At 52.7% G+C, this 25,369-nt stretch overlaps 1 protein-coding gene and 1 long non-coding RNA gene across 2 annotated transcripts in view; one reads left to right on the top strand and one right to left on the bottom strand.

Moving 5' to 3' along the window:
* CDH23 (cadherin-related 23) overlaps positions 1 to 25,369 on the bottom strand; it is a 296,198-nt gene that overhangs the window by 204,540 nt on the left and 66,289 nt on the right. Inside the window, 3 exon segments of the mRNA XM_011927642.1 lie at positions 20,165 to 20,257; positions 20,377 to 20,424; positions 21,159 to 21,301. Coding sequence (XP_011783032.1) covers positions 20,165 to 20,257; positions 20,377 to 20,424; positions 21,159 to 21,301 — 284 coding nt within the window.
* Positions 19,455 to 23,226, top strand: LOC105501624. The gene is made up of 3 exons (XR_001000215.1): positions 19,455 to 19,598; positions 21,373 to 21,468; positions 23,041 to 23,226. It is a non-coding gene; the product is annotated as an uncharacterized LOC105501624 (long non-coding RNA).

Below are 25,369 nucleotides of genomic sequence, written 5' to 3'. Positions count from 1 at the left end.
GGCAGTCACATTCTGGGTCTCTGCTTTTTCATCTGCGTGATACGAAGACTGAATGAGCCTTCCTCCAAGGTGGTTGAAGAATGAAACCATGCCTAGAAAGTGCTGAGCACAGTTTCTGGCCCATGGGACACGTTCAGTAAGGATGAACTGTGCACAGGACCCTGTGCATTGGTCGGACAGAAGGTTGGGGAGGTGAGCGTTCCGACTCCTCCCTCTTCTGATGGTCACGAAGGCTGTGAATGCCAACCCTTGTTGGGGACATGTGAGATGAGAGGCTGTCGGAATGGTATGTGCTTGGGAAAGAGGGAGAAAGATGTGATAGCTCTGCTCACCTGTAAGACCTCGAGAGACCCAGCCTCACACCTGCCCCCCAAAGCCATGCCAGCCAGGCAACAAGAATGACAGCACAGTCCCTGCGGTCCTCGGCAAACAACACAGAGTGGAAAGGGGGTGCTTTAGGCCAGGCGGGGGTGGAGAACGGCTTGGCAGTCTACAGAGGTCTATTCACCTGTCCTGGGACTGTGACTCTGGCTGCCGAGAGGCCCCACTGTGGGCACTGGCAGTGTGAGAGGCAGGCCTGAGCTGGCCAGACAGAGCCAGGAGAGGTGGGCCTCTCTCTCCTCACCCAGCCTGGCCGATGGGTCCAGAGGCCCCAAGGAGGGCTTGTTATATGCCAGTGGAGTCCTGTGTAAGGAAAGCCTGGCTGACAGAGATAAGCTGTGGCATCCCAGCACCAGCCCAGGCTCCTAGGAGCTGCTGAAGCACATATTAATGGGACCCATTCAGCTCAGCCCGCATGGCAATTAATAACCGGCCAGGCAGAGACAGAGTTTGGGGAGTGTGTGTGTGTGTGTGTGTATGTGTGTGTGTGCGTGCATATGCTAGGGGAGAAGGGGTAAGCTGCAGGCTGGGGTGGGTCAGAGTCTGTTTCCTTAAGGACACCTTCTCCTTGCAGCAGACCTGTTCTCACCCCAGGCTGGGTGAGAGAGGCCTGTCCTAGCTTAACCCTTCCAGCTGAGTTCAGCGGGTGAGGAGGAGGTGGGAGGCAGGAAAGGGCCTGTTTCTTGGGCTTGTAGGGCTCAAGTGGCCTGGAGCCACCTAGCCAGGTGGAGCTGGGGGTGAGTAAGGGAGAGACAGTCTTGAAGTATGAGTGTGATACACTCTAGTTTCCCTTCTCCTTGATTTCCATATTCTGCTAGATGTTCTGAGATCGGAAGGATGTGTGATGGAGGGAGGAATAGGGGTATGCAGAAGCATGCCATCTGGTGCTTTTGTGACAACACAGAAAAACATACCCTTCAGAGTGGACTCTGCCCTATGAGTGCACAGCTCCATGAGCAAATGGCCCCTCCGTGCGGAGAAAAGCATGCTCCTTCCTCCAGACAAGGCCACCCCGCTCCAGGATACGCAGCTTCCTGAGCAGTGAACAGTGCTGGGCTGCATCTCACCAGCGCTCTCCTCCCCGTACAGGGCACTACATGCACGACCCCAGAGGGCCGCCCTGCTCCAGAACTGGCTGTTGAACTGGCTGTTGTCACCCTGGGTGGGTCCCTCCCAGCTGAGTCCTGTGTTGAACATCTGGGTCACTCTTGCTTGGCCCATGGCCCTGGCTGCTTCCTAGAACCTTCAAAGCGAGGTGGGAGGACCAGCAGCACTGGTATTGCCTGGGATCTTGGTGGAAACAGAGTCTCAGGCCTCACCCAGAGCTACTGAATCAGGGTCCACATTTTAACAAATGCTCAGCTGACTCATGTGTGTGTTAAAATATGGCTGAGAAGACACTGGGGTTGTCCAAATACTGGCAGAGGTGGAGTAGAACAGGGGAGAAGAGAGACTCAAAGTAGAGAGAGAGAGAGACCCTCCCATAGAACAGGGGAAACAGACGTGTGCTAACCAAAGACAAAGCAGTGAGCAGGGGGCTTGGGGACGCAGGAAACAGCCTGTTCTGCTGGTTTTAGTGCAGTGCCCCGTCCACCTGCTCAAAGACCTATCATCAGGGACCCTCCCACATCCCCAGCCTGTGGGGGCTTTGGCTATCTGCCCCAGGTGGGCGGAGGCCTGGCAGCTCAGAGTCCCAGGGGAGTATGTTGCAGGGCAGGCTTGGGCCCCCAGGGTGGGGAACAGGGTTATGGGGGCCTGGCTCTACTCCTTGCCAATAGACCCCCATCTCTACACAGACCTTTCATCAGGATTCCCAGGCTGCTGCAGAGGCCCAGGCACCTCAATCACTCCTATCGCGCTGGTCGCAGGAAGAGAATAGCTTTCAGCTCAATTACCCTTCACATTCCAATATCATAACGCTCCAATGAGGCTTTTTAACCAAAAACAAAAAAGCCGTGTCTGCCGCAGGCCGGCTGCAAGGCCAGCCGTGCAGAAGGGACGGGCCTGCCTGCCTGACAGTCACTGCTCAGCTCCGTGGGGGAGTTATGGGAAGGGACCTGTCCCAAGGCACTGGCCAGGCCGAGGGGGCACTGAGGTCCTGGGCTTCAATTTACCAACATATGCCCTGCCTCTACATTAACGGTTAGAATTTGATTGACCCATGACTTTCTTTAGGGAGAGAACACCAAGACCCAAGTCCCAAGAGGCCTGGAGGTGGAGTGACATACCGCAGGATGGTCTTTCTTGTCACAGTAGCCCTGTCTTCTCTTCCTGGGCACAGGAATGCTACCAGACCCTTCTCAGTGCCATGGCATAATGGCATTATTCAGCCAGGCCACGGCCTGGGGAGCTGGACTCTTGGTTTCCACGTCATTACACACCCTTTGGCACATGTGTTTCTTATAACACTGACCAGCCAGGAAGCTAGCCAGAGCCAAGGTTATTAACCCCACTGCACAGATGGGTAAACTGAGGCCCAGAGAGACGAGATGAGAGGCCCTCAAGCACATGGAAGCATCCCAGTTCAGCCATGGGGACCAGGGAGACGAGATCTGCTCCAGCCAAAAGGGTCCAGGTGGATGCAAGCTGGTCTCTCCTCTCCTATGCTGGAAGTGATGTGCAAGGGTCTCCTGCGGAAGGAAAGTCATGTTCCTAAGCGCTTCATGTGCATTGCAGAAGCCTTATAAGGTTTGCAATGGTCCCCATTACACATGAGAAAAACTGAAGCTCAGAGAGGCGAAATCACTTGTGCAGGGTCAGAATTCATACCCAGGCCTGGCTAACTCCTGGTGCCCTGGTCTTGCTTCTCCGCTACCTTCAAGATGGAATACCTCTAAACCACCCCAGGCATGGGAGAAGCTGTCCCCATGTGGACATTGTTCTCACGTGGAGACAAAACCAAGCATCCAGGCCATGAACTGTGCGTGCCCAGTGAATGATCAGACAGCACACACATCCCACAGTGTCCCATCCCATGTCACACTTCGGAGGGCTACACACAGGGCCCAGAGGAGGAGGCTGGGCTGCTCTCTTCCAATCAGCTGTGCTGCATCGACCTGGCCAACTCAGTGCTAATGGCCTTGATGGCAGCATCCCCTCCCTGTGTCCTGCTGGCCTCCCGCTGGCTGTGGCCGATTTGCTCATGATTTAGCACTTGGGGGCATTGACCCGTGAGGGAGACACCCGGGACAGAAGGAGGCAGGGCAGCTGTGGCAGCTGAGGTGTGTGCACGCGTGCGTGCCCTGTGCAGGGGCGGGAGGCTGTCTCTCCAGGAACAAGCTGCCCAGCCTGGCTCTCTAAGACTGAGAGAGGTGTCTGGCATCCCCACCCTACTCTGTCCTATACTGACCTAGGGCACTAGGGTGGGGCTGGAGAGAGAGGGGTGGCGGGAGACCTCAGGAAGACTGCAAGGTGCCACAGCGCAGGCATCCTGCCCTACGAGCCCACACCACTCTCACAATGGTCTGTCATCTGCTGGATTCTCTGAGAACCCTGGCCACATGCACCCGACATTTGAGAATAAACACCTCTGCAGCCCAGCCCTTGGTCAACAGAAGCACAGCATGGTAAGGGGCGAAGGGGGCGACTAACAGAGTCCACATCCCATCTCTGCTCTGTGACATGGGCAAGATAGCCTCTCTGAGCCCCAGCTTCCTTATTTTTTTTATTTTATTTTTTTGAGATGGAGTCTCGCACTGACGCCCAGGTTGGAGTGCAGTGGCGCTATCTCGGCTCACTGCAAGCTCCGCCTCTCGGGTTCACACCATTCTTCTGCCTCAGCCTCCAAGAAGCTGGAACTACAGGCGCCCGCCACCATGCCCAGCAAATTTTTTTGTATTTTTAGTAGAGACGGGGTTTCACCATGTTAGCCAGGATGGTCTTGATCTCCTGACCTTGTAATTCACCTGCCTCGGCCTCCCAAAGTGCTGGGAGCTTCCTCATTTTTAAAAGGGGGAGAATCCCAATGCCTTGGCCACAGATTGGTTATAAAAAGCACCTGAGTAATGCGTGCGGTCTCCATGATCGTTATTATTATTGCTGTTCAGCGTTTCCCCTCCGTACAGTACCACTGGGCTTTAGAAGTTCAAGGAAATGATAAGATGCAGACCCATTTTTTATCATTTGTGAATCCTGGAGCTTGCGACTAAGAGGTCTGAGGTGTCAGACACGCGGTATAAGCAGAAACTGGAGAAGGAGGACCGTGCAGGGAATGGTCTATCTGAACCCATGCTGGGCCTGTGCCCTGCCCCTTCCTCCTTCAGGCCCCTAACTTCAGGCAGCCCTTTTGCATCTTTTGAGGCCTCCACCCACCTCAGAAATAGAGAAGCAGGTAGAGAGCTCAGAAACAGGGGAGGTCCCTCTTCTCACCTCGGACCCAGGCAGTCCCTGCTTCCTGCCTCCCGGGCCCATGTGGAGAACAGCAGGTGAGCGCTGGATGCTGCAGTGGGGGCAAGTGCAGGGGTGGGACAGGACAGGGACAGCCACTTTGCCAGGCTCATCTGAAGCTCATCTGACCCAATTCTACCACCTGGAGGAAGATGTGCTCGATACATGCCACAGGAGGACCAGGGGCTTGGGAACCAGGGCAGGGCCCGGCTTTCTTGTAGCACCAAAGCTGGGATGGGTGAACCCTCTGCTCCACCCCTCAGTGATGCAGAGGGCCAAGCTTTTGCTGATGGCTTTCTGGGTCCTCAAGCACTGGGTCTTGCATCCTGTTGCTACGGGTGAAGGCTTTCAGCCAGGATCTATCTGCTGGAGGCCAGGGACCAGGTCTCATGCCTCTTGTATCCCCGGCACCAAGCATGGGCTTGGCACCCAGCAGGCCCTCAGGCAATGTTTGGTGAGTGAGTAGATGAATGAATGAATGAGGGTGGGGTCGGCACATGGAAGCAACACTCCAGCATGCTTCTCCCACTCTGCTGTAGCAAACCAAGCAGGGACTCCTCTTTCTCTGGTTTCTGGGCTGCTGCCAAGAAGCCAGGTTTCCCAGGAGGGTCACGGATGCTCAGGCCCCTGCGGAAGCCTCCTCTGTGGTGTCCCAGCAGCGTGGTGGCCACTTGTTGGACGTGGCACCCCCAGCACCCCGTACCTGCCAGCTCTCCCTCTCTCCACACCTACGGCATGGGTTCCTGCCGGCAGCTAACAGCTCTGGGCTCCTGGACTCTCCCATTCCACCCCTCCTGGCTTCCATGGGGCCCCTTCCCAGGCAGCTGCCCTCCCCAGTCCCGGATGCTCTGCTCACGGCTGGCCCTCGTGGATTGTTCCCAACAACCACCAACCTCCCACTGTTGTGCAGACAACCTGCTTCCATCCTCCTGCCTGAAGGGCCACAGAGAAGCAAGGGAGGCAGAGCCTGGGGGTGCTGCAGGGGTGCACTTTAGAATGCATGCCCCACTGCCCTGCCTCCAAAGCACTCTGCATCAGTTTCCTGTGGCTGCTGTAACAAGTTACTCCACACTTAGTGGCTTAAAACAACACAGATTTATCACCTTATAGTTCTGAAGGTCAGAAGTCCAACACGGGCCTCAGGGGGCTAAAATCCAGGTGTCGGCTGGGCACAGTGGCTCACGCTTATAATTCCAGCACTTTGGGAGGCCGAGGTGGGCAGATCACTCGAGGTCAGGTGTTCAAGGCCACCTGGCCAACATGGTGAAACACAGTCTCTACTAAAAATCCAAAAATTAGCTGGGTATGGTGGTGCACGCCTGTAATCCCAGCCACTCAGGAGGCTGAGGCAGCAGAATCACTTGAACCCAGGAAGCAGAGGTTGCAGTGAGCTGAGACTGCACTAGAGCCTGGATGACAGAGTAAGACTGTCTCAAAAAGTAAATAAGTAAAGAGTAAAAGAAAATAAAATCCAGGTGTCACAGGCTGCATTCCTTCTGGAGGCTCCAAGGGAAATCTGTTTCCTTCCCTTTTTCAGCTTCTAGAGGACATTCACATTCTTTGGCTCCTGTCCTCTTCCTCCATCCTCAAAGCCAGCAGCATAACAACCTCAGATCCCCCCCACTCAGCTCTGCATCCACTGTCATGTCTTCTCCTCTGACCCTCCTATCTCCTTCTTAGAAGTACCATGGTGATTACAGGGGCCTCACAGAGATAAGCTATCTCTAGGCCTTTAACCACAAAATCCCCTTTTCCACATGAGGTCGCACAGTCACAGGTTCCAGGAATTTGGACATGGCCCTCTTTGGTGGGCAAGGGGGCGTTACTCTGCCTACCATGCTCCAGCCCCATTAGATGACACGATTTCCTCCAGTAGCCCTGAGTGAGGTATCCTCATTTTGCCACCAGCTGTCTTTGACTCTGATGAGGCCAGACTCGGCCCTTCTCCCATGGCCTGGCAGGGAGTTCGGACCGCACTTCTGAGCTACCTTCAGCATGGGTCTTGAAAGAGAGCACACTGAGGGCTGGTTCATGGAATTTCTCTCTTAAAGGATATGGGCTACAGAGGAGGAGGAGGAAGCTCCCTGAGGGCAGGGACTGCATCATGCAACAAATCCACGGAGTCCCCACTGGGTGCCAGGCCCTGAGGGGTCCATCCACGGTGGAAAGCCACATGTCCCTGCCCCTGCTTTCACAGAGCTCACAGTCACCTGTGAGAAGCTAACAGTGATCAAATAGTCCTGCATATAAGTGAGTAATTACACCCCAAGGTCAAAGCTATAGGAGCTCTGGTGCTCTGAAAGCCCAAGAACAGAAGAATCTTTCTGCATTGGGAGGAGAGATGAATCAGGAATGGAAGATCCCAGGGGAAGTTGGGAGCTCATGAAAAACGGGGAGGGTGATTTGTTTCAGGGAGGTGGAAAGGCCCTGTGGCATAGTACCCTTGGGGACCACCAAAAAAGTGGAGGTGCAGGAATACAGAAGAGCAGGGGAAGGAATGTTTAAGGGGAGGCTGGAGAGGGGGCCGGGATGAGACCCTGCCAGCCTTCTGGGCTTCTGGTTGTCAGTCTCAGAGCACCACAGAAAGGTTTCTGCAACATCCCTGGCACGTCTCAGGGACTCAATACATTTGAATGAATAGATGGATGGATGGAGAATACATGAATGAGCCTCCTCCTACCCCTCACCAGTGACCTGCCCCATCCCTCCCTTCTGCACGGCAATGGTTAAACGGGATCTCCGAGGCTTGCTCACTTATTTATTTATTTTCCCCTGGCTGCTGACGCCGACCCATGCCTCCCGAGTGTGGCTCTGTGGAAATGTCTGTAATCGCCAGCACACTTTAGGCATTACTTCCACACCATTTAGAGCTTTCCACCCCAATAGCTGCTATTGCATTTCCCTCCATCTCCATCTTTTGGGCTGTGTTGGGCGGAATATTTTTTCTAAGGTTTGGTAGTCCCTGAGTTTGAGGGATCTGATGGTTTGGGGGAGGTGAGGAGAAAGACAATGCTTTAGAAGAATTTATTATTCTTCTCCTATTGCCCTGGCCCTGCCCCAGCCTTGACCAGGAAAGGAAAAAAACAATCAGTTCAAGCCGCTAAGAAGCCTTTAAAGATTTTTGTGTTTTCCCATGCAGGACTGAGATTGGGTTGCTGATATGAACAGCAGCTTTGTGGGAGGCTGAAGGTGCTGGAACACAATAAAGGTCATCTCACATGAATCCCTCCCTTAACCAAACACCCTCCCTGCTTCCACCTGCTCATCTCAGGGCCGGCTCCTCTAAAGGCAGCAGTTGGGCAGTAAACCCCAAACCCTGAGTGGCTACTCTGGGGGTTAAATGCATCTGGGCTTGCTTTGGGGGGCAGACAAGAGCAATAAGCTCTGAGACAAGCTGTGTGATCTTGGACAAGTCACTTAACCTCTCTGGGTGTTTTTCCCCAGCTCTAACATGGAGAGAATCACACCTTTCTTACCAACTGGAAGGACTACACTGAGGATGGAAGGAGACAGTATGAGGGGAAAAGACCCCTCTCCTTTTTTCCCTTCTCCTTCCTCTCAATCCAACTTTCCCCCATCCCATTCACCTCCCTGGGATTCCCCTTCACCCATCCAGCCTCTTATCCCAGTGCCTAGGCAGTTCCGTATCCACCTGAAAGATGACCCTGGATGAGGGAGAGACAGTGTCTCAAGGTAATGACCACAGGGGTTAGCTCCCCCGGTGCATGCAATGTATAGGCGGACTGTCCCATGTCACCTGCACAGTGGTGACCTTGTGTCAGCACCACACACATTTGATCAGAGACAGTAAGCTTCCCAGTGACACACAGATGTAAGTGGTAAGAGGATTCAAACTCGCCTGTGGTACTCCTTTATTTTATTTGTTTATTTATTTTTTGAGATGGAGTCTTGTTCTGTTGCCCAGGCTGGAGTGCAGTGGCGCAATCTCGGCTCACTGCAAGCTCCGATGCCTGGGTTTACACCATTCTCCTGCCTCAGCCTCCCGAGTAGCTGGGACTACAGGCACCCGCCATGTCGCCTGGCTAGCTTTTTGTATTTTTTAGTAGAGACAGGGTTTCACTGTGTTAGCCAGGATGGTCTCAATCTCCTGACCTCGTGATCCGCCCGTCTCGGCCTCCCAAAGTGCTGGGATTACAGGCTTGAGCCACCGCGCCTGGCCGGTACTCCTAATACAGTACTCCTAACCAGTGTGGGGAGTGGCTCCCAAGCGGAAGCTGGCTGCCTGTTCCCAGGGGCCTACATGATAACAGAAACCCACTGGAATGGACATAATAAAATGACAATGGGCAAAAGCAAGCCACGGGGTTAGAAGCCAGGGCAGTGGCTACCTTTAGGGGAAGGGAGAGGGACAGGGAGAGGCACAGTGGGATCTCTAGATGCTGGCGAGGCTCTGCTTCTCCATCCGGGTGCAGTTATACAAATGCATTCACTTTGCAATCACTCAAAGCTGAATATTTATGAGTGCTCGCTTCTCCATGTGTAAGCTTAAGTAATACATTTCCTCAAAAAATAAGACAAAACAAAACCTGTGTAAGCTTGTGGGGACCTGCCAGAAAAATTACTCCAGGAATTAATTCATGCCACTGGCATGAGGCTCCAGACAGCATGGAGTGGACAGGCCCAGGTCGAGCAGTCCCATTTCAGAGGAGCAGCCGAGCCCTGGAAGTGAGGTGACTCGCCCAAGACTCCGGGCTGAGCTGCACCTGTCTTACTGTGCACAGGCAGACGACCTCTGCTGTCTGCAGGTGGGGGGCCAGGGGCCACCCCAGGAAGGAAAGGCTGGGCCAAGGTCAAGAAGCAGAGGGCCCACCTGGGAGGGGGGTTTAGAAGCTCAGATGGGTGGGTACAAGGAACAGAGACTTGGGCCTCCAAATCCAGAGGAGAGAGGACTAAGTGAAGAGCCTGAGGTCAGTGCTCAGCAGCGGTTTCTGAAGGGGATATGTGCTCTGACATCACTAGCACTTGGCTTGCTTTTCTGTAAAATGGGGATAAAGGACCAACCTCCCTATCTCTCCCACGGGATGGCTCTGAGGAAGCAAGTGTTGGGCTTGGCTCATGGCAGGAAGGAAGATGGTGCTGTGGGCTTGGATGGCAGCATTTCATGGGAGGGCGCAGCAGGAACAAAGGCTGGCTGGCAGGAAAGTGATCACTTGGTATTGAGGATAGGAATGACAGGAACACCAGGGGCTCAAAGCCTCACACGGATGGGATGGATTTCTGAAATGGAGGGTTTGTGTCGGCAATGGTGGGAGGCGTGGGCTCAGACTGGGAGGTGCAGGGATCGGAAGGGGTCAGTGGCAAAAGGCCTCCCACACCATTTCCCTCTCTTGGGAGCAGGATTGGGAGAGGGGACCACCCTGAGCCTCTGCGGCAAGGACGTGAGTGGGCACTGGGCTCTCTGGGGCTGGCAGTGCCCTGTGCCTGGGAGGTGGGCTGGCTGATCGATGATGAAGACAGTGAGTAGGGATGATTACATTGTATCTAGTGATTACGCCCTGGGTGACATCTCTCGGTGGCATTATCTCATCTGGAGAGAAGCGCAGGCTTTTTAATAATGGACAGGCGGCTTCCACTTAAGGTTATTATAAAGAGGGAGAGCCCAGCCCTCACAGCTTCCAACCAACACCACAAAGTTGCTAAGTAATTAAAGGCTGCTAAGGAATCAGAGAAATTATAATAATTCCATCAACTCAAAGCTTGCGCTCTCTCATTTTCCCCCTCCTGGTAGAAAACAAGGTGGGTCAGGCAGCCTGCACACACATCAAAACAAGCCCATTGTGTGGTGGGCCTCCATGTCACAGGGGCTGCCAGGCCTGTCCCCAGGCTGTTCGGACAATACTCGAACTTGTTAGGATAAGTGAAGGGACCAAGATAAAAACCCTAGAGCCCCCAGAAACAGGAAGAACAATAGCAGCATGCTGGTGGCCGATCAGACACCTGTGGACACCTGTGACCTGCATCAAGAAGGCAGTCCAGGCCCACTGCTCATGGGGTTTGGAGAGCTGCCCAGAGGGGAGCACCCTCATCCCAGCCCTGCTCTGGACACTCAGGCCTTACTTGGGAAAGCAGTGCTGTGCCTCTGGCCCAGGGCTGGGCTCCGTTTGATAGGTTCTGGAAGCCAGTTCCTGAGAATTTTCCCCAGCCACCTTTGATGGCCTGTGCTTTGCCACTAATTGCGGGGTGACCCTGGGCAGATCCTTCACCCTTACTCAGTGTGTTGCTTGCCCACGGCGTGTGCGGCTAGATTAAGTCACCTCCAGGGTCACCCTGTGCTATTTTCAGAGTCTACATGGAACATTCTAGGCCTATCACCAGCTGTTTCTTGGTGACTCTTTCATTTTTTTCCCTTGCCATGTCTTCGTTTATGTTTCCCACACACTTCCTGACTGCCACTGGAACGTCAGTTTCCTGACCACCAGTGCCCTGACTTCAGCCAATCAGTCTACGGGGATGAGTCCATCTGTCGAGCTCCTCGGGCTTTCAGGCAACTTTCCTGAGGTTCTCAGAGCTTTTCATAACAATGGTAATACTCTTCAGGCCAGGAGAGAGGGCTCATGCCCATGATCCCAGCACTTTAGGAAGCTGCAGCAGGCAGGCTGCCTGGACCCAGGAGTTTGAGGCCAGCTTGGGCAGCATGGTGAGACCCTGTCTCTACAAAAAAAAAATACAAAAATTAGCTAGGCATGTTGGTACGTGCCTGTAGTCACAGCTACTCAGGAGGCTGATGTGGGAGGATCACTTGAACAAAGGAGGTTGAGGCTGCAGTGAGCTGTGATCATGCCATGCCCCTGCACTCCAGCCTGGGTGACAGAGTGAGACCCTGTCTCAAAAAAAAAAGAGAAAAAGGTAATACCCATCAACTACCAAGTACAACCTATGTGTGCGGTGATTCATACACGTGCTCTCATTAAACTTTTACAACTCAGTGTATCCCTATTTTACAGATGAAAAAACTGAGGCTCAGAGAGGCTAATATCTTGCTTATGGCCTCCCAGTATGCAGTTAGAGCTCACATGTGCACGGCCCCATCACAATGCAGTAGAAGTCTGGTCCCCATGTCACAGATGAACACAGGTTCTCATGATACAAAGCTGCCCTTGACCAGAGGTGGGGCCTTTCTAGACCCTTGGTTTCCTAAGTTTGCCCCCCACTTGGGGTGCCCCACTGCCTGGAGGAAAAGGCATACAGGCAGAAGACCCTGTACCCTCCCTCCAACAGGCCCTACCACGGGGGCAATGAGACCATTTTAAAGAAAGGAGCTGAAAGATGGCAGCTGGACTTGGTGTGCGAGGCTGACAGCCCAACACTGCAGCAGAACTAGCAGGCAGCTATCATCTCCTTCCATTTAGAGGTTCTTTATTTAAAGGGCGGGGGGCACAATAAAAGGTGTCCCGGTGCGTGCAATAGAATCCCTAATGCTTGAGAGCTGGGCTCCGCACAGTCCGCCTGCTTCGTATTCATGGCAGAGGGTCCCGCATCATTGCAATAGAATTATATGGGCCCCCAAAGACTCCCAGCTAGAATCGGCGAGGAAACCGATGTAATGAAGAACATTATTACCATTAAAACGAAATAATAATTTTAATTACAGCTGGGCTGCCTCTATCTCCTGCTCCCGTGCTGTCCTCTTTCCTAGTGCTGAGGGTGTTGGAAGACGCCCACAGCCTTGACCACGCCCCCAAAGGGCATGGAAGCAGGTAGTGTTACAGGGGACATGAGGGACGAGGGGTCCTTGGCTTCACCCCACTGTGTGGAGGAGGAAGCAAGCAGCCTCCGAGTGTGTGGCTGGGCCGAGCTCGGGGTCCTGGTTTTGTGGGACTCCATTGACTCCCTCCTTGGCACCTAAGAACCAGAAGGAGGTGGCAGAAAATGTTGAATCTTCCCTGCAGGCAAGGGGAGCAGGCTGGCATTCAGCCTGTGTGTGTGTGGGCAGGGGAAGGGGGTCATCCCCTGCTTCTCACAAACAATGCTGTGTGCACAGCTGATGACTGAAATCATGGAGGTGGCTCTGAGGCACACTAACACTGCAGGCCGCAAGGAAGGGGTGTCACTATGACCATGGCTGGGTCCTGAGCTACAAGGTGATGCCCAGCAGGGATGGTCCTCACTGCACAGAGCCAGCAGTGGGCTCTGAGCGCACTTTCTCCATTGGACCCCCTGAGCCTGGGCAAGAGGCCCAGAGTTCCCTGTCGCTTCCCCCAGCCAGGGATGGATCAGGGCCTGACCCCTCCAACTTATGGCAAGTCAAAAGCGGGCCATGGCAAATTGCAAAACAATACATGCAAAGATGCTGGAAGGTGAGAATGAGTTCAAAAGACCCTCTGGGAGGCAGGACACAGGATGGAAGATGCTGCAGGCCTATCTGATTCTGGGGGACTTGGAGAACTCAGTGAATTTGTCTTGGCCTCAGTTTCTCTCATCTATAAGATGGAAAGAATAATTCGCCCCTAACTTACAGAGTTGTTGTGAGGACAAATGAAAGATAATGAAAACACTGGGAGACACAGAAGATGATATTATTTAAATAAGAACACAAACATACACACACACACACACACACACACACACACACCCCTTAGGACTGTGTAGGAAGCCCTGCTGCTCTGCCCACAAGCATATGTCGATTCACCACTACAAGCCCAGAGTGCTGTCCTGGCTGCCGCAGGCGATGGCGTCTGTCTGCTGTGAGAGAGCAGGGCTCCAGGCATGGGTCACTGTGCTGACAGAGGGGACAGACCAGGGAAGGGGCAGGCACCTCAGGGTGGTCGCCGAGGGCCATAGAGACATCGTCTGGTGCTGCCGCTCAGCCAGAAAAACCCACTCTGGCTGTGGCCTGCAGGAGTCCAGAGCCCCTGAGATGAGTTATTGGTCTCCGTCTCCCAGATCAATAGGTGCATGGTTATAGATGCAGAGGGGCCGCCAAGGCCCGTGGCCCCAAGGTATAAATTAATATGGCCTGTCGAGAGGCTGTCTCTCCTAGCGTGGGAGATGACACGCTCATGAGTGGAGTTGTCACCTCGGGGGCCACGGCAGGCACAAGCCAGCGGGAGCCCCCTCGAACCTTCCCCGCCAGCCTCTTGCTGCAACCTGAGGATGCAGTTTATAAATAATTCAGCATCTGACAGGCATGCCATGCGGGAAGGTAGCTGGGGCACTGCTGCTGGCTGCGGTGGGTGCTAATAAGTTGGCCTCTTGGACCAAATCCAACTCTGCACACTCTGGGCCCTGTCTGGCCACCACTCCAGGGCTCCTCACATGCCAAAGCACACAGGATGACAGGGCTGAGATCCAGGAACTAGTGGGACCAGCAGAGAGCAAGGATGCTTTCAGTGCCTGGGAGGAAAGTGGGGTACAGGGCACATGTGAAAGTGCCCTTGCCAGTTCAGTGCCAGGCCTCATCGCTCTTCACCCAGCCCTGGCCCATGCACAATAAGGAAGCCCTCACCTTGGTAGACCAGCTGGCCAAGGCAAAGCACTTCATGTAAATGCTCCTTTTGTCCTCACACCACCCAAGAGGCAGAGGTTGCCGCATGTCTGTCTGCATTTGTGAATTCCATTCACTCAAGACACCGAGCACGGTCCATATGCCAGGCCCAGGGCAGGGTGCTGAGGATGCACAGATGACCAAGCTCAGTCTTTGCTTAGTCTGGTGGGAGAGATGGACATGCAAACAACAGCCACAACCATTTCCTGAGCACGCACTTATCCTGGGCCTGGGCTGAGCACTCTATGTGAGTGATCTCATTTACTTTAATCCTCACTGTGATGTTTGCAAGGCAGGTATCATTATTTCTACTTTGCAGGTAGAAGTGAAGCTACTTGTCAAAAAGTCGTGCCACCCCAGGCCTGCCTCCTAATCCTGGCTCCATCCCTTGACTAGCTTTGGGCATGCCATGTAACTGTCCTACTTCAGTGTCTGTCTCAGGAAGATGGGAATGACAGGAGCGGCTGCCCCAGGAGGTGGTTGTGAGGGCTCCCTGAGATCCAATGCAGAAAACAGTGTTGGGCGCACAGGAAACCAACAACAACAATAAATTTATTATTACTGTCACTAGAGAAATAAATTATGTATTTGATCTCATTGACAAATGGCATTCAGGGATACCCTTCTCTCCGCCTTCCCATCTCTAGTAAGGAGGTACAGGGAATGAGCAGCTTTCATCCTTGTTAAGGGACATTGAGAGGTGGTTCAGGTTAGTGGGGCCCAGGGCCAGGAGGCATGGCTTTGGCTCTGACCCTGATCCCAGCCAGCACTGAGGCTCAGGCGAGGACCCTCCATCTCTCAGGCTCCCAGGATCTCACCCCAGCTCTAGCCCTTCCCCACAGTAGCCTCATCCCTGCCTCAAGCTGGTCACCTGAGGCCATTGGAGAAGGATCTGTGCAGCACCTGTCACAGAGACCTGGGCAGGGACCCAGAGGCTCACTTCCAGCCCAGCTTTATTTCCGTGAGGTAACAGTGGAGACCTGCAAAGGACACACACCCACCTAGCCACTGTCCCTCCTCAGCAGTGTCTCTAATCATAGATCAGAGATGACTATCCTCTGGGAAATTCCAATATATGAAAATAAGCTATAGGATCCCAGAAAGTGAATGATATTCATAGACACCATAGTCTCTTTCTCTAACAAACTCCTACTCAGCCTCTAAGGCCCCAAACAAATAGCCCCCATGTACAGACCACGCTGTTCACAATACACTGTGCACATACAAAGCTACCGTGGCATTTAATACATTTAGATGTAGTTAGACATTCACTTATCTTTCTCTTAGTAAAATTGCCTTCACCAAGGACAAAGATCTTGGTCTTAATCACCAGCCTTTTATTGAACATACCATGAGCCACAGGCTGTGCTAAGGACTTTTCCTAGCTACATTCTCTCACAGCAATCCTGCAAGACAGATATTGTTGCTCATCTTACAGATAAGAAAGCTGAAATCCAGAGAGGTTAAGTCACTTGTCTAAAGTCACATGGCTGGCAAATGGTAGCATCTTTTTCCTACCCTGCATGCCCAAGTCAGCTCAGAATCCCTGATCCTGCTCAGTAGCTGTTCAACAAATGTTTGTTGTGTTCATTAAAAAAAAAAAAAAAAAGGTCAGATCCTAGCATGTAGGTGAGATGTGGGCTTTGAAGGACAGGCAGAGTTGAGTTAGGCTGAACTCCAGTACTAGTTAGAAAAGTACAATGTGTGCGTGTGTGTGTGTTAGAGAGAGAGAGAGAGAGAGAGAGAAACAGACATGTATCCACTGCCATTGAATTGGCTGTATGGCTGACAGGAGAGTTCATATGAAGGAATAGCAGAAGAGAATACTGAAAAATAAGTTGGGAAAGGTAGGTTGATGCTAGATGGATAAAGGCCTAGACTGCCCAGCTAAGAAGGCTGAACTTGTCAGAACTTCAAGGACACAGCCATCTCTGAGACTCCAGCAGGTCTTCCAGATTCCCCGACCCAGTGAGTCACCTGGCACCACCTGACTTCTAACCTCACATCCATCTTCCTGCCTAAACACCCCAGCACCAGGGTCACCTCCCTGGGGCACCCTGGAGGGCTGAGGGGGTGGCCCTGGGAGGATCAGGGAGGGGGCAGTGCTGAAGGTCAGTGAGGCAGGTACGCGTCCCTAACGGAGGTACTGGAGCAGCACCGCTGGGCACAGACACAGGCAAACACGTTTGAGCAAATTGGAATGCCATAAAAGTCTATTACAGCAAATCAAACAGCAGTCAGCATGACAGCCATTAGCTTGAAATGAATACATGGGGACTTAATGAGGTCTGTCGAGGCTGGCTTGGTGAATTAAGTTGCCAATTCTAGCAGGATTTCCCTTTTCTTTACGGACTTGAAAGCATCTACGCTACCTCGTTAGGACTTCAACAAGTGAATTGCCAGGCCTTTCACCCTGATAAAATGGATAATTACATGGAGAACAGCTTAGTGAGGGGAGTGGGGTGGGCAGGAGGGGAACCAGAACAAACAAACCCAAACACACACCTGCCCGGCTTCTCCTGAGCTGGGGGCTGGACCCGGCAGAAGCTTTCAGAGGGAGTGGGGGCCCAGGAGAGGCAGGCAGCGGGGCAATACCTGGTCTTGAACTGCCTCCCATTCCCTGCTTTTCCTGGCCTGAGGACTTGGGTCCAGGTGGGCCACGTCTCCAGGCAGCCATGGAGGGGTTGAAAGTTCACAGCCAAGATGGGCTGCCCTCAGCACCTCTCAGAAAACCTCTAGTGGGATCCTCCAAGGCTCCCCAGACCTGGCTGTTCTCACCATTACCAGAAGAATTTGTTAAAAATGCAGCTTCCTGGGCTATCTCTCCCCAGCCTACTGATTCACAATTGCAGGGGGCGGGAATATGCTTCCTAACCGGTCCCCTGGGAAATTCTGCTGGGGCATGTTTGGGACCCTCTGACTCATCACTTCCCCAACACGCAGTGCTAGATGGCTGGAGAGAAGTGGTCCTCCTACTTCTGCTTGCATAACTCCAGGGATGGGGAGCTCAACACATTCTCAGCAAGGCAGGGGCACAGACTGTGTGTGCATGGGTGTGTGTGGGCAGTCTTATTATTAGGAAGCTCTTCCTTAGATAGACCTGGATTTGCCACCCTGTACCTTACTCCCTGTGCCAATCCCTGGGTTCTGCACACAATAGTCTCCATCATTATTAGGACCCTAGATGGCTGAGATGGCCAAGAGAGGAATTGAATGGATGGAGGCGGCCACCAGAGCTTCTCCGCCATCCTTCGAAGAACAATAAGGTGCTGAAGGATGGGAAGGAGCTTCTCCTGCTGGGTTTCGTCCTCTGATCATGTGATGTCAGCCCTGGAAGGGGCTGGGTTCAACTCCCTAGTTTGAAAGCTATAGGGCCTGAAGCCAGCAGACTAGAACCCAGGTGTCCTGACTCCAGTTTCTCTCTTCCTACGAAACAGCACAAGAGCAACCACTGCTTACCTCAGCCAGACTCTGCTGGAAACCCACCTCCTCCAGGAAGCCTGCTGAGATTTCTCTGATCACCCTGGCAGACCCTGGCATTCACGCCTAACAGGGTCTGCAGTGCTCCCCTACCCCATTTCTCTGGCTTGCATCCTCACCCTGTTCACATCTGCAGGGTCCTTTGCTGCTGAATCACACCCTAAAGAGCAGGGGCCTGGGGTTTCCAGGGTGACCTGAATGCAGGCAGGAAATCCTGGGCTCATTTCCGGGCCAGGGGCCAGTAGACTCTGGGCTGGTACTCCAGCTGCGGTCAGAGCCAGGCAGCTAGGTTCCAGCTCAGGTGACCACACCAGGCCAGGGCTGGTCAATGCCAAGATGCCTCAGATCAGGAGTGGCCAGGCTTCCGTCCAGCTGATACCACATCCCCACTGGCCACACTGAGCAGCCCCAAGCAGGGCATCGAGTATCAGGCCACTAAAGCAACCGGGGATGTTTACACATGAGCAAGTAAACCACATGGGCCTTCCCCCATGGACGGTGTGTCCTTCGCAGCTGGCCCCTCAGCCTGCCCTCTCCTTGTGAGAGGGGTATCAGGCAGTCCACTGTATCCACCTGCCCTTTGTTTTCATTAGATAAGGAGGGCTGTGGCACAAAGAGGTGAAGTGACATGCCCAAACACACCCACCAAGCTGGGAACAGAGCAGGGGCTGGACCCAGGGTCTCCTGCCTCTAGTTCTAACTCCTGTCATTCCACATTCCTGCGGCCTCCCAGGTCTCTGCACAATGACAGCCTGGCTCAGAGCCAAGCCCACAGCAGACATTCAATAAATATTTGTTAAATAAATGAATGAATGACTGAAGAGACTCTCTCCTTGGAGGCACAGGCCTTTGGAGAATCCCAGGGGATTCCAATAGGGCCGAGTGTTGGAAGTCACATCTCCTGAAGCAGGAGAGAGAAAAAGGCTGGCCCGCAGCCCAAGGGCGGGAGAGGAGGGATGTGACCCCTCGTCCCCTTGCCAGTGCGGCTCCCTGCTGCCCTATGAGAGGGAAGACAGAGGGCAGCCATGCCTGCCAGGATGGCAGCTGAGCAATGGGTCCAAGGCTCATTAACTCTGAGCCATGCCCTTGGTTTCTGAGCCCAGGCCCGGAGTGCAGGCTGGCACGTAGAGACCCTTAATTAAATTAGGGAGACTTCCAAATGAGAGAGAGCAGGAGCCAAGCTGCAGTCCCTGGGCACACTGGCCACAGCTCAGGGCACCGTGCTCCCATGTTTAGGACTGCGGGCTCCCCAGTTCTCTCCCGCCCCAGGCAGGTGAAGGGCATGGTGTCTCCGCTGCATCCCCACCTGCACATCTGTCCTCTCTTCCATCTGGTGCCAGCATAGGACCCTTGGCTCACAGCTCAGGAACAGAGGCCAGGGAGTGGGGTGTATGAGCAAGATCTCGTCACCCTTGAGGCAGGCTAAGCCTGCCCTGGAAGCCAGGAGGCTCGAAGTTAAAGCCATGTGACCTTGGGCAAGTCACTTTCCCATGCCCAGTCTCATCCATGAACTGATCATGATATTCTCTCAAGACTTTTTACTCCCTGATCACTCACTGGACCAAGGGGGTAGAACTCAAATGACATGGTGCCAACGTGCCTTTCCAGAGGGTTCTATCTCCCATTGTTCCCATCCCAACCCTTCACTGCCACACCCCAGCCCAAAACCCCAGGGCAGGCCCAAGGGACACCCAGCGAGAAGCCCTTTACCCTCCCGCTTCAGAGTCTTTGAATCACTAACTGCCAGACCATAAGACTGCCATCAGCCACCCAGGCGAGGGGCTGCAAGCAGTGGGAAACCCTGGTGCCATCAGGAGCTGGCAGCCAGCTTATTAACGAACCGTTTGTAATGCAATAATTTGTACTTCTCAATTACCAGCAATGGCTTGATTTTACACGCATGGACTCATGCAAACATACTCAGAGTACACAGTACAGGGGCCTGGGAGACCATGGTGGAGAGTGTGGGGCTAGGAAAAGCCCCTTCCTAGAACTGTATGCTCCCTGAGCCCTGGAGGGACCTGATTCTGGCCAAAGCAGGAAGGTCTGGTGTTAGGCCTGCCCACCCACCCTGCCCAAGGCCCATATTTGGATATGAGTGGAAGGAAAGAGGGTGCAACACCTGCTTCTCCCAACTCTTGTTCCACCATTGACTCCAGTTGGAGGTGTGGGGTTCAGCCTCCAGCATGAGGCTCCCAACCTACCGGCCCAACTGCTCTTCCCAACCCCAGGCTGGGCCCCGATCCCCAGGGTACCAGCATGTTCACCAACCTGCCCAGAGTTGGCACCTGGGCTGCGGTCTGGGCAGAAGAGCCAGAGCTGCTCTCCCCACCTGACTCTTCACGTACATCCTGGTGGTCTGGGGAGCAGCAGGTCTTCGATACCCCCAAGGGCGACCCCAGTGGCTCCTACCTCAGGGATGCGGACGCTGTAGGGCTGATTGTGAAATGTGGGTGCGTTGTCATTCACATCCCCGACCTGGATGTTCACCTTCCGTGTGATCACCTGGCAAGAGAAAGGCAGGCAATTAGCACTGCCACCTGACTCTGGCCTCTTCCACCCTAGGGGCCCAGAAATCCTGTGACCCCCAGGAACATGCCTTTCGGGTCCCAGGGGACACTCACCCCCTGGTGGTCGCTGACAGAGAACTCCACGGTGAACTCTGACTTGGTCTGAAAGAAAAGTGAAAGAGGGAGGGGGGAAGTTAGTCAGCGCTGAGATCCTGCGTCCTGGGTCCTGGGCCCTAAATGGGGCAGGAGGGGCTCCAGGATTGCCCTAGGAGCTTGCTTGGAACCAGGCATCCAAAGGCTTCCCTAAAATACTAGCATTGCCCTTTGGGTTAGGGAAGCAGTGTGGAATATGGATCCTTATTTAAGAGAGCAATAAAAGACAGAAGTCAAGCATCCCGGGTGCCAGTCATGGCTCTGCCTCTAAGATGCTGTGTGACACTGAGCAAGTCACTACACACCTCTATGGTTCCTTCCTCAAACACAAGAAGAGGGTAAGGGTTGGGGATGTGTTCACACCTTTACCTTAACTTGCTAAGGGCTACCATGCCATCAATTCCTGCTTCTCTGGATATTGGGGGAATATTTACTTGGGGTAGGGGTAAACTTGTACCCTCCATGGAGCCCCATTCTACAAGGGATGAACCCAGGGTCACTGTTCTTCTTGCCTCTCCAATGTAGCTGCTTGCTTGGAGACACCTCTAACTACCCATGCCAACCCTAAGTTCAGACACCAGCATTGGCCCTTGAAGAGGAATACCATTCAGGCAGAAAGATGCCACTTCAGCGTCAGAATGGAGTCTTAGAGGAAGACTCCAAAAGATGGTGGGCCATCCTTCCCCCAGAGTCTCCTCCTCTCCCCAGGAGAGAACTGGGGCAGGGGCATGAGCAAGTCATACCTCTCTGTCCAGTGGCTGCCGGAGCCACACCACGCCGGTGTCAGGCTCCACTGCAAAGAAGCGAGAGGCCTCCTCCCCAGACACGCCAAACACCAGGGGGTCATTGTCCATGTCTCGGGCCAGCAACTGGGTCACAGAAGAACCTGGAGTAGCCAAAAGAGAGAGCAGAGGGAAAATATGGGAGGTCAGGTTTATGCCTTCCTACCTTGCCCAGGTGGCTGAACTCTCAGCAGGGAGTGGCCACTCAGCAACCCTCCAGCAGGCCACGGATCATCATAAGGCCCCAGCGCATCTGTGGGCTCTGACCCAGGTACTCCACCTCTGCCCTGGTCCACTTTTCACAGTGCGTCATGATGGTATCAGGGGACCATCACTCACCATGTTCTGGGTGTGTAAAACACAGTTGTGACTTCAGCCTGCCCCCCTTTCTCTGATTTTAATTTGAAGACCTCCTTCTCCAAGTGGCTCAGATGAGGACAGGCCCCCAATATTTCAAGTCCTATGTTCCAAGATGAGCACATAAGTCAGTGCTAGCCAATCAGAACGTGCCATTTCCCTGGTCATGATGATTGGTTCAGGGATGAGCATGTGACCCAAACTAGCCAATCAAAGCCAGCCCTGGGGCTTTTGCTGGAACTACTGGGAGAGAGGAGCTCTCTTTCATGGGGGTTGCTCATTGGCACTGTGGGCAGCCATCTTTGGCACCACACAAGAAGAGCCTGAGAATGAAACACACAAGGAGGAAAACAGAGGCAGATGATGTATGGAGAGACAGATTCCTGATGGCTTTCTGAGGGTCTGCCACCAGCTGTGCCTGATATTAGCTCCACCCTCTGGACTTTCCAGCTATATGAGCTAATAATCACCCTTGCCACCTTTTCTTTGGCCTAAGTCAGTTTAGTTTGACTTCTGTCTTTTGCAAATGGAAGTGCCTTTCCTAATTCAGAATACTTTGCAAAATCTTTTGGCATTTATTCAAGAGTGACCAGGTGCTGGCCTTATGATGAGCACTGGAGTGTGCAGAGGTTAAGAAGATGTAGCTCAGCCTCAAGGAACTCCTGTCTAGAACTAGGTGACAAGGTCTAGTTTCCATCCTCAAGAAGGGGATTGAGAGGCAGGTGTCATCCCTTACCAGAAAGCAAAGCCCTGGCCTGAGGGTGCCTAGGCTTCAGGATGCCTGGCTTATACCCTCCCTAAGAAGAAAAGGGCATCTTCTCCTGGGGCTCATAGCTCCCCTGTGTAACTTTCAGGTAGGGTCACCAACTGCCCTGCTTTGCCCAGGACTGAAGCATTTCCCAGCACATGTGCTAAAACCAGGAAGCCCCAGGCAAACTGGGATGGTTGGTCTCCTTAGCTTCAGGAGGTCCTTAAACTCACTGGAACGGTACACAAAATGTTATGAGTGTACAGTGCGTCATTTTCCGAAGACAGTGTCTATAGTCTTCATCTGATTCTCAAAGGGGTGAGCAGATTAGAGCCATGACCTTAGGCAAATCACTTATTTCCAGGTTTCAGTTTCCCCTATAAAACAAGACAGACACCACCTGCCCCAAATACTGACTCTCATATTTACCAGATAGCTCTGAAAATCAAGCTAGATAGAAAGAAAGGATTCCAAATTCTTGGAATTTTATCTAGAAAAGAACTTCTAGAACAGTTCTAACATGATGCTAGCTAACATTTTTGAGCCCAAATCGTAAGCCAGGCCTAAGCTGAGCTATTTCCACGCGCTAATTCAGTCCATAATGCGATTCTCCCCATTTAACGGATTAGGCAACAAAGAGTGATGAGGTGATTACCATGGCCTCACGGTCAGCAAATGGCAGAGCTGGAATCCACATCCCAGGCAGTTGGGGCTCAGAGTCTACATTTGTTTCCACAGCACAGACATCTCAACACTCAATATGTAAACTCAAGATTCAGGACTTCATGGACATGATCTATCAGATCCTAACAGGTAGCCCAAGATTTGGAAAATGAAGACATTGGGCATTCACTGGGCTCTTACGGTATGCCAGACACAAGGTCCATTCATGTGGATTCTCTCATTAAATCCTCCCAGCAAGTCCATTTGGTAGTTGTTATTCTACCCATTTTGCAGATTAGGAAGCTGAGGCTCAGAGAGGCGAAGCAGCTTCTCCAAGGTCAGGCAGCAGAACAGCATAGCAGGAAACGGCAGCATCCAAGGTGATGGGAGAAGGTGAGATGGAGGAGTAAAATCGTGGAACATCTTCAGAGCCCAACCCTCCCATTTCAGAGTTGGAAAAGCTGAAGGCATTTAACAAGTTGTCCAAAGTACAATGGTGAGCCACAAAAGCAGGATTCAAATCCAGGTTTCCAAACTCCCAGATTCCCAGTTCATTGCTCTTTCTAGATAGTGTAAGAGGAAGTATGTGAAAGCCACAGATAAACCAAGCACATCTTTCCAAAGCATTTGCATTGCCCGATGACAAATAAGTGTTTTATACTAAAACAAATGGGAAGACACTGGGGGCAGCATTTGACTGATTAATTAATTAATTTTTTTTTGGAGACAAGGTCTCGCTCTGTCACCCGGGCTGGAGTGCAAGTGGCACGATCTCGGCTCACTGCAACCTCCACCTCCCAGGTTCAAGTGATTCTCCTGCCTCAGCCTCCCCAGTAGCTGGGATTACAGGCATCTGCCACCATGCCCAGCTAATTTTTTGTAGTTTTAGTAGAGATAGGGTTTCACCATGTTGGCCAGCCTGATATTGAACTCCTGACCTCAAGTGATCTGCCCATCTTGGCCTATCAAAGTGCTGGGATTACATGTGCAAGTCACCATGCCCAGCCTAATTTATTTATGTTTAATTTATTTGTAAAGATATAACCTAAAGCCATAAATGAGTTTCTAGCCTCCCCTGACTTCTAGGAGTATGGACTTCCTTTCCATTGCTCTCAGATATTCTCTAGTGGCAAAGTTTGAGAAACACTGAGTTACTTCTCAAAGGCTTGGGCAGATTCTAGATGGGGAAACTGAGGCCCATAAGCGCCTTACTTGTCCAGGTGCAACAATGAGTCCACGGCAGCCTGCAGCCCCCTGGACTGCAGTCCTCACCTGCTGTACCTCAGGGCCCAGCCCAGGTGGGGGATCTGGGGCCAAGCTCCCAGCTGGCCAAGGGGATTCTGGGAAGACCATCCTGGCCTTCCAGCCAAGGTTGCACGACTGGGTCCAATATCCCAGATGACTCTCTCAGGCCTGACACTCAGGTCCTCCGAAGAAGTGGGGCGCTGGGCAGGACAGGGATGGGGCCATCAGCTGCTGTCACCCACCCTGTAATTTCCTGGACTTTTATCCATTTTCCCCTCAATTATGTGCTGCTCAAAATGGTCCTTTTCAGCTTCCTCACGGGCTCTTGCCTGCTCATGCCTTCTTTGTGTCCCAGGTAATTGCTAGTGACCTTTTCTAAGTGTACTAATTAAAGGTGCCGATTTAATATTATATTTAAGACAAGACGCACCGCAATTTTCCAGCTGGGCACATACTCCCCCGCCCAGTGCTGCTCTGCCTCTCTACAGAAGCTGGGCCCAGCCCTGGTTTCTCCAGGAAGCAGGGCTTGTTTCTCCACTAGGGGAGGTTTCCAGCAACCTCTGGTTGTCCTATTCCTAAAAGAGTGAGGCCAAGCTCTGGGGTTCAGCTCCAGCTCAGTGCTCTTAGCCATGCAGGAGAGCCATGCAGGAGAATCATCTCTGGCTGGGGGACCCTGGGGTACACACGCCACACAGGTTTGCTTCCCACCTGAGAAACAGAATATACCTTGCATCTCAGGGCTGGAGAATACCTGGAGTTCCTTTTGTACAAATTTGTGGCAAAACACACATCACATGAAATTTACCACTTCAACCATTTAAAGTACACACAATTCAGTAGCATTTGGTACATTCACGATGCTATGCAACCATCACCATTAATTCCACAAGATTTTCATCATCTCCAAAGGAAACCTCATGCCCACGAACCAGTCACTCCCCATGACTCCTTTCCCCAGCCCCTGGCAACCACGAATCCACTTTCTGTTTCTATGGATTCGACTATCCTAGAGATTTTATATGAATGAAATAACACAATATCTGGCCTTTTGTGTCTGATCTCTTTCACTTAGCCAAATGTTTTCATGGTTCATCCATGTTGTAGCATGTATCAGTACTTCACTCCTTTTTTTTTTTTTTTTTTTTGAGACGGAGTCTTG

This window comes from Colobus angolensis, unplaced genomic scaffold (genome assembly GCF_000951035.1).
Source record: "Colobus angolensis palliatus isolate OR3802 unplaced genomic scaffold, Cang.pa_1.0 Scaffold12, whole genome shotgun sequence".
NCBI classification, from domain to species: domain Eukaryota; kingdom Metazoa; phylum Chordata; class Mammalia; order Primates; family Cercopithecidae; genus Colobus; species Colobus angolensis.
The sequence above is the reverse complement of the archived record's forward strand: the minus strand, read 5'-3'. Positions and strand labels throughout refer to the sequence as shown.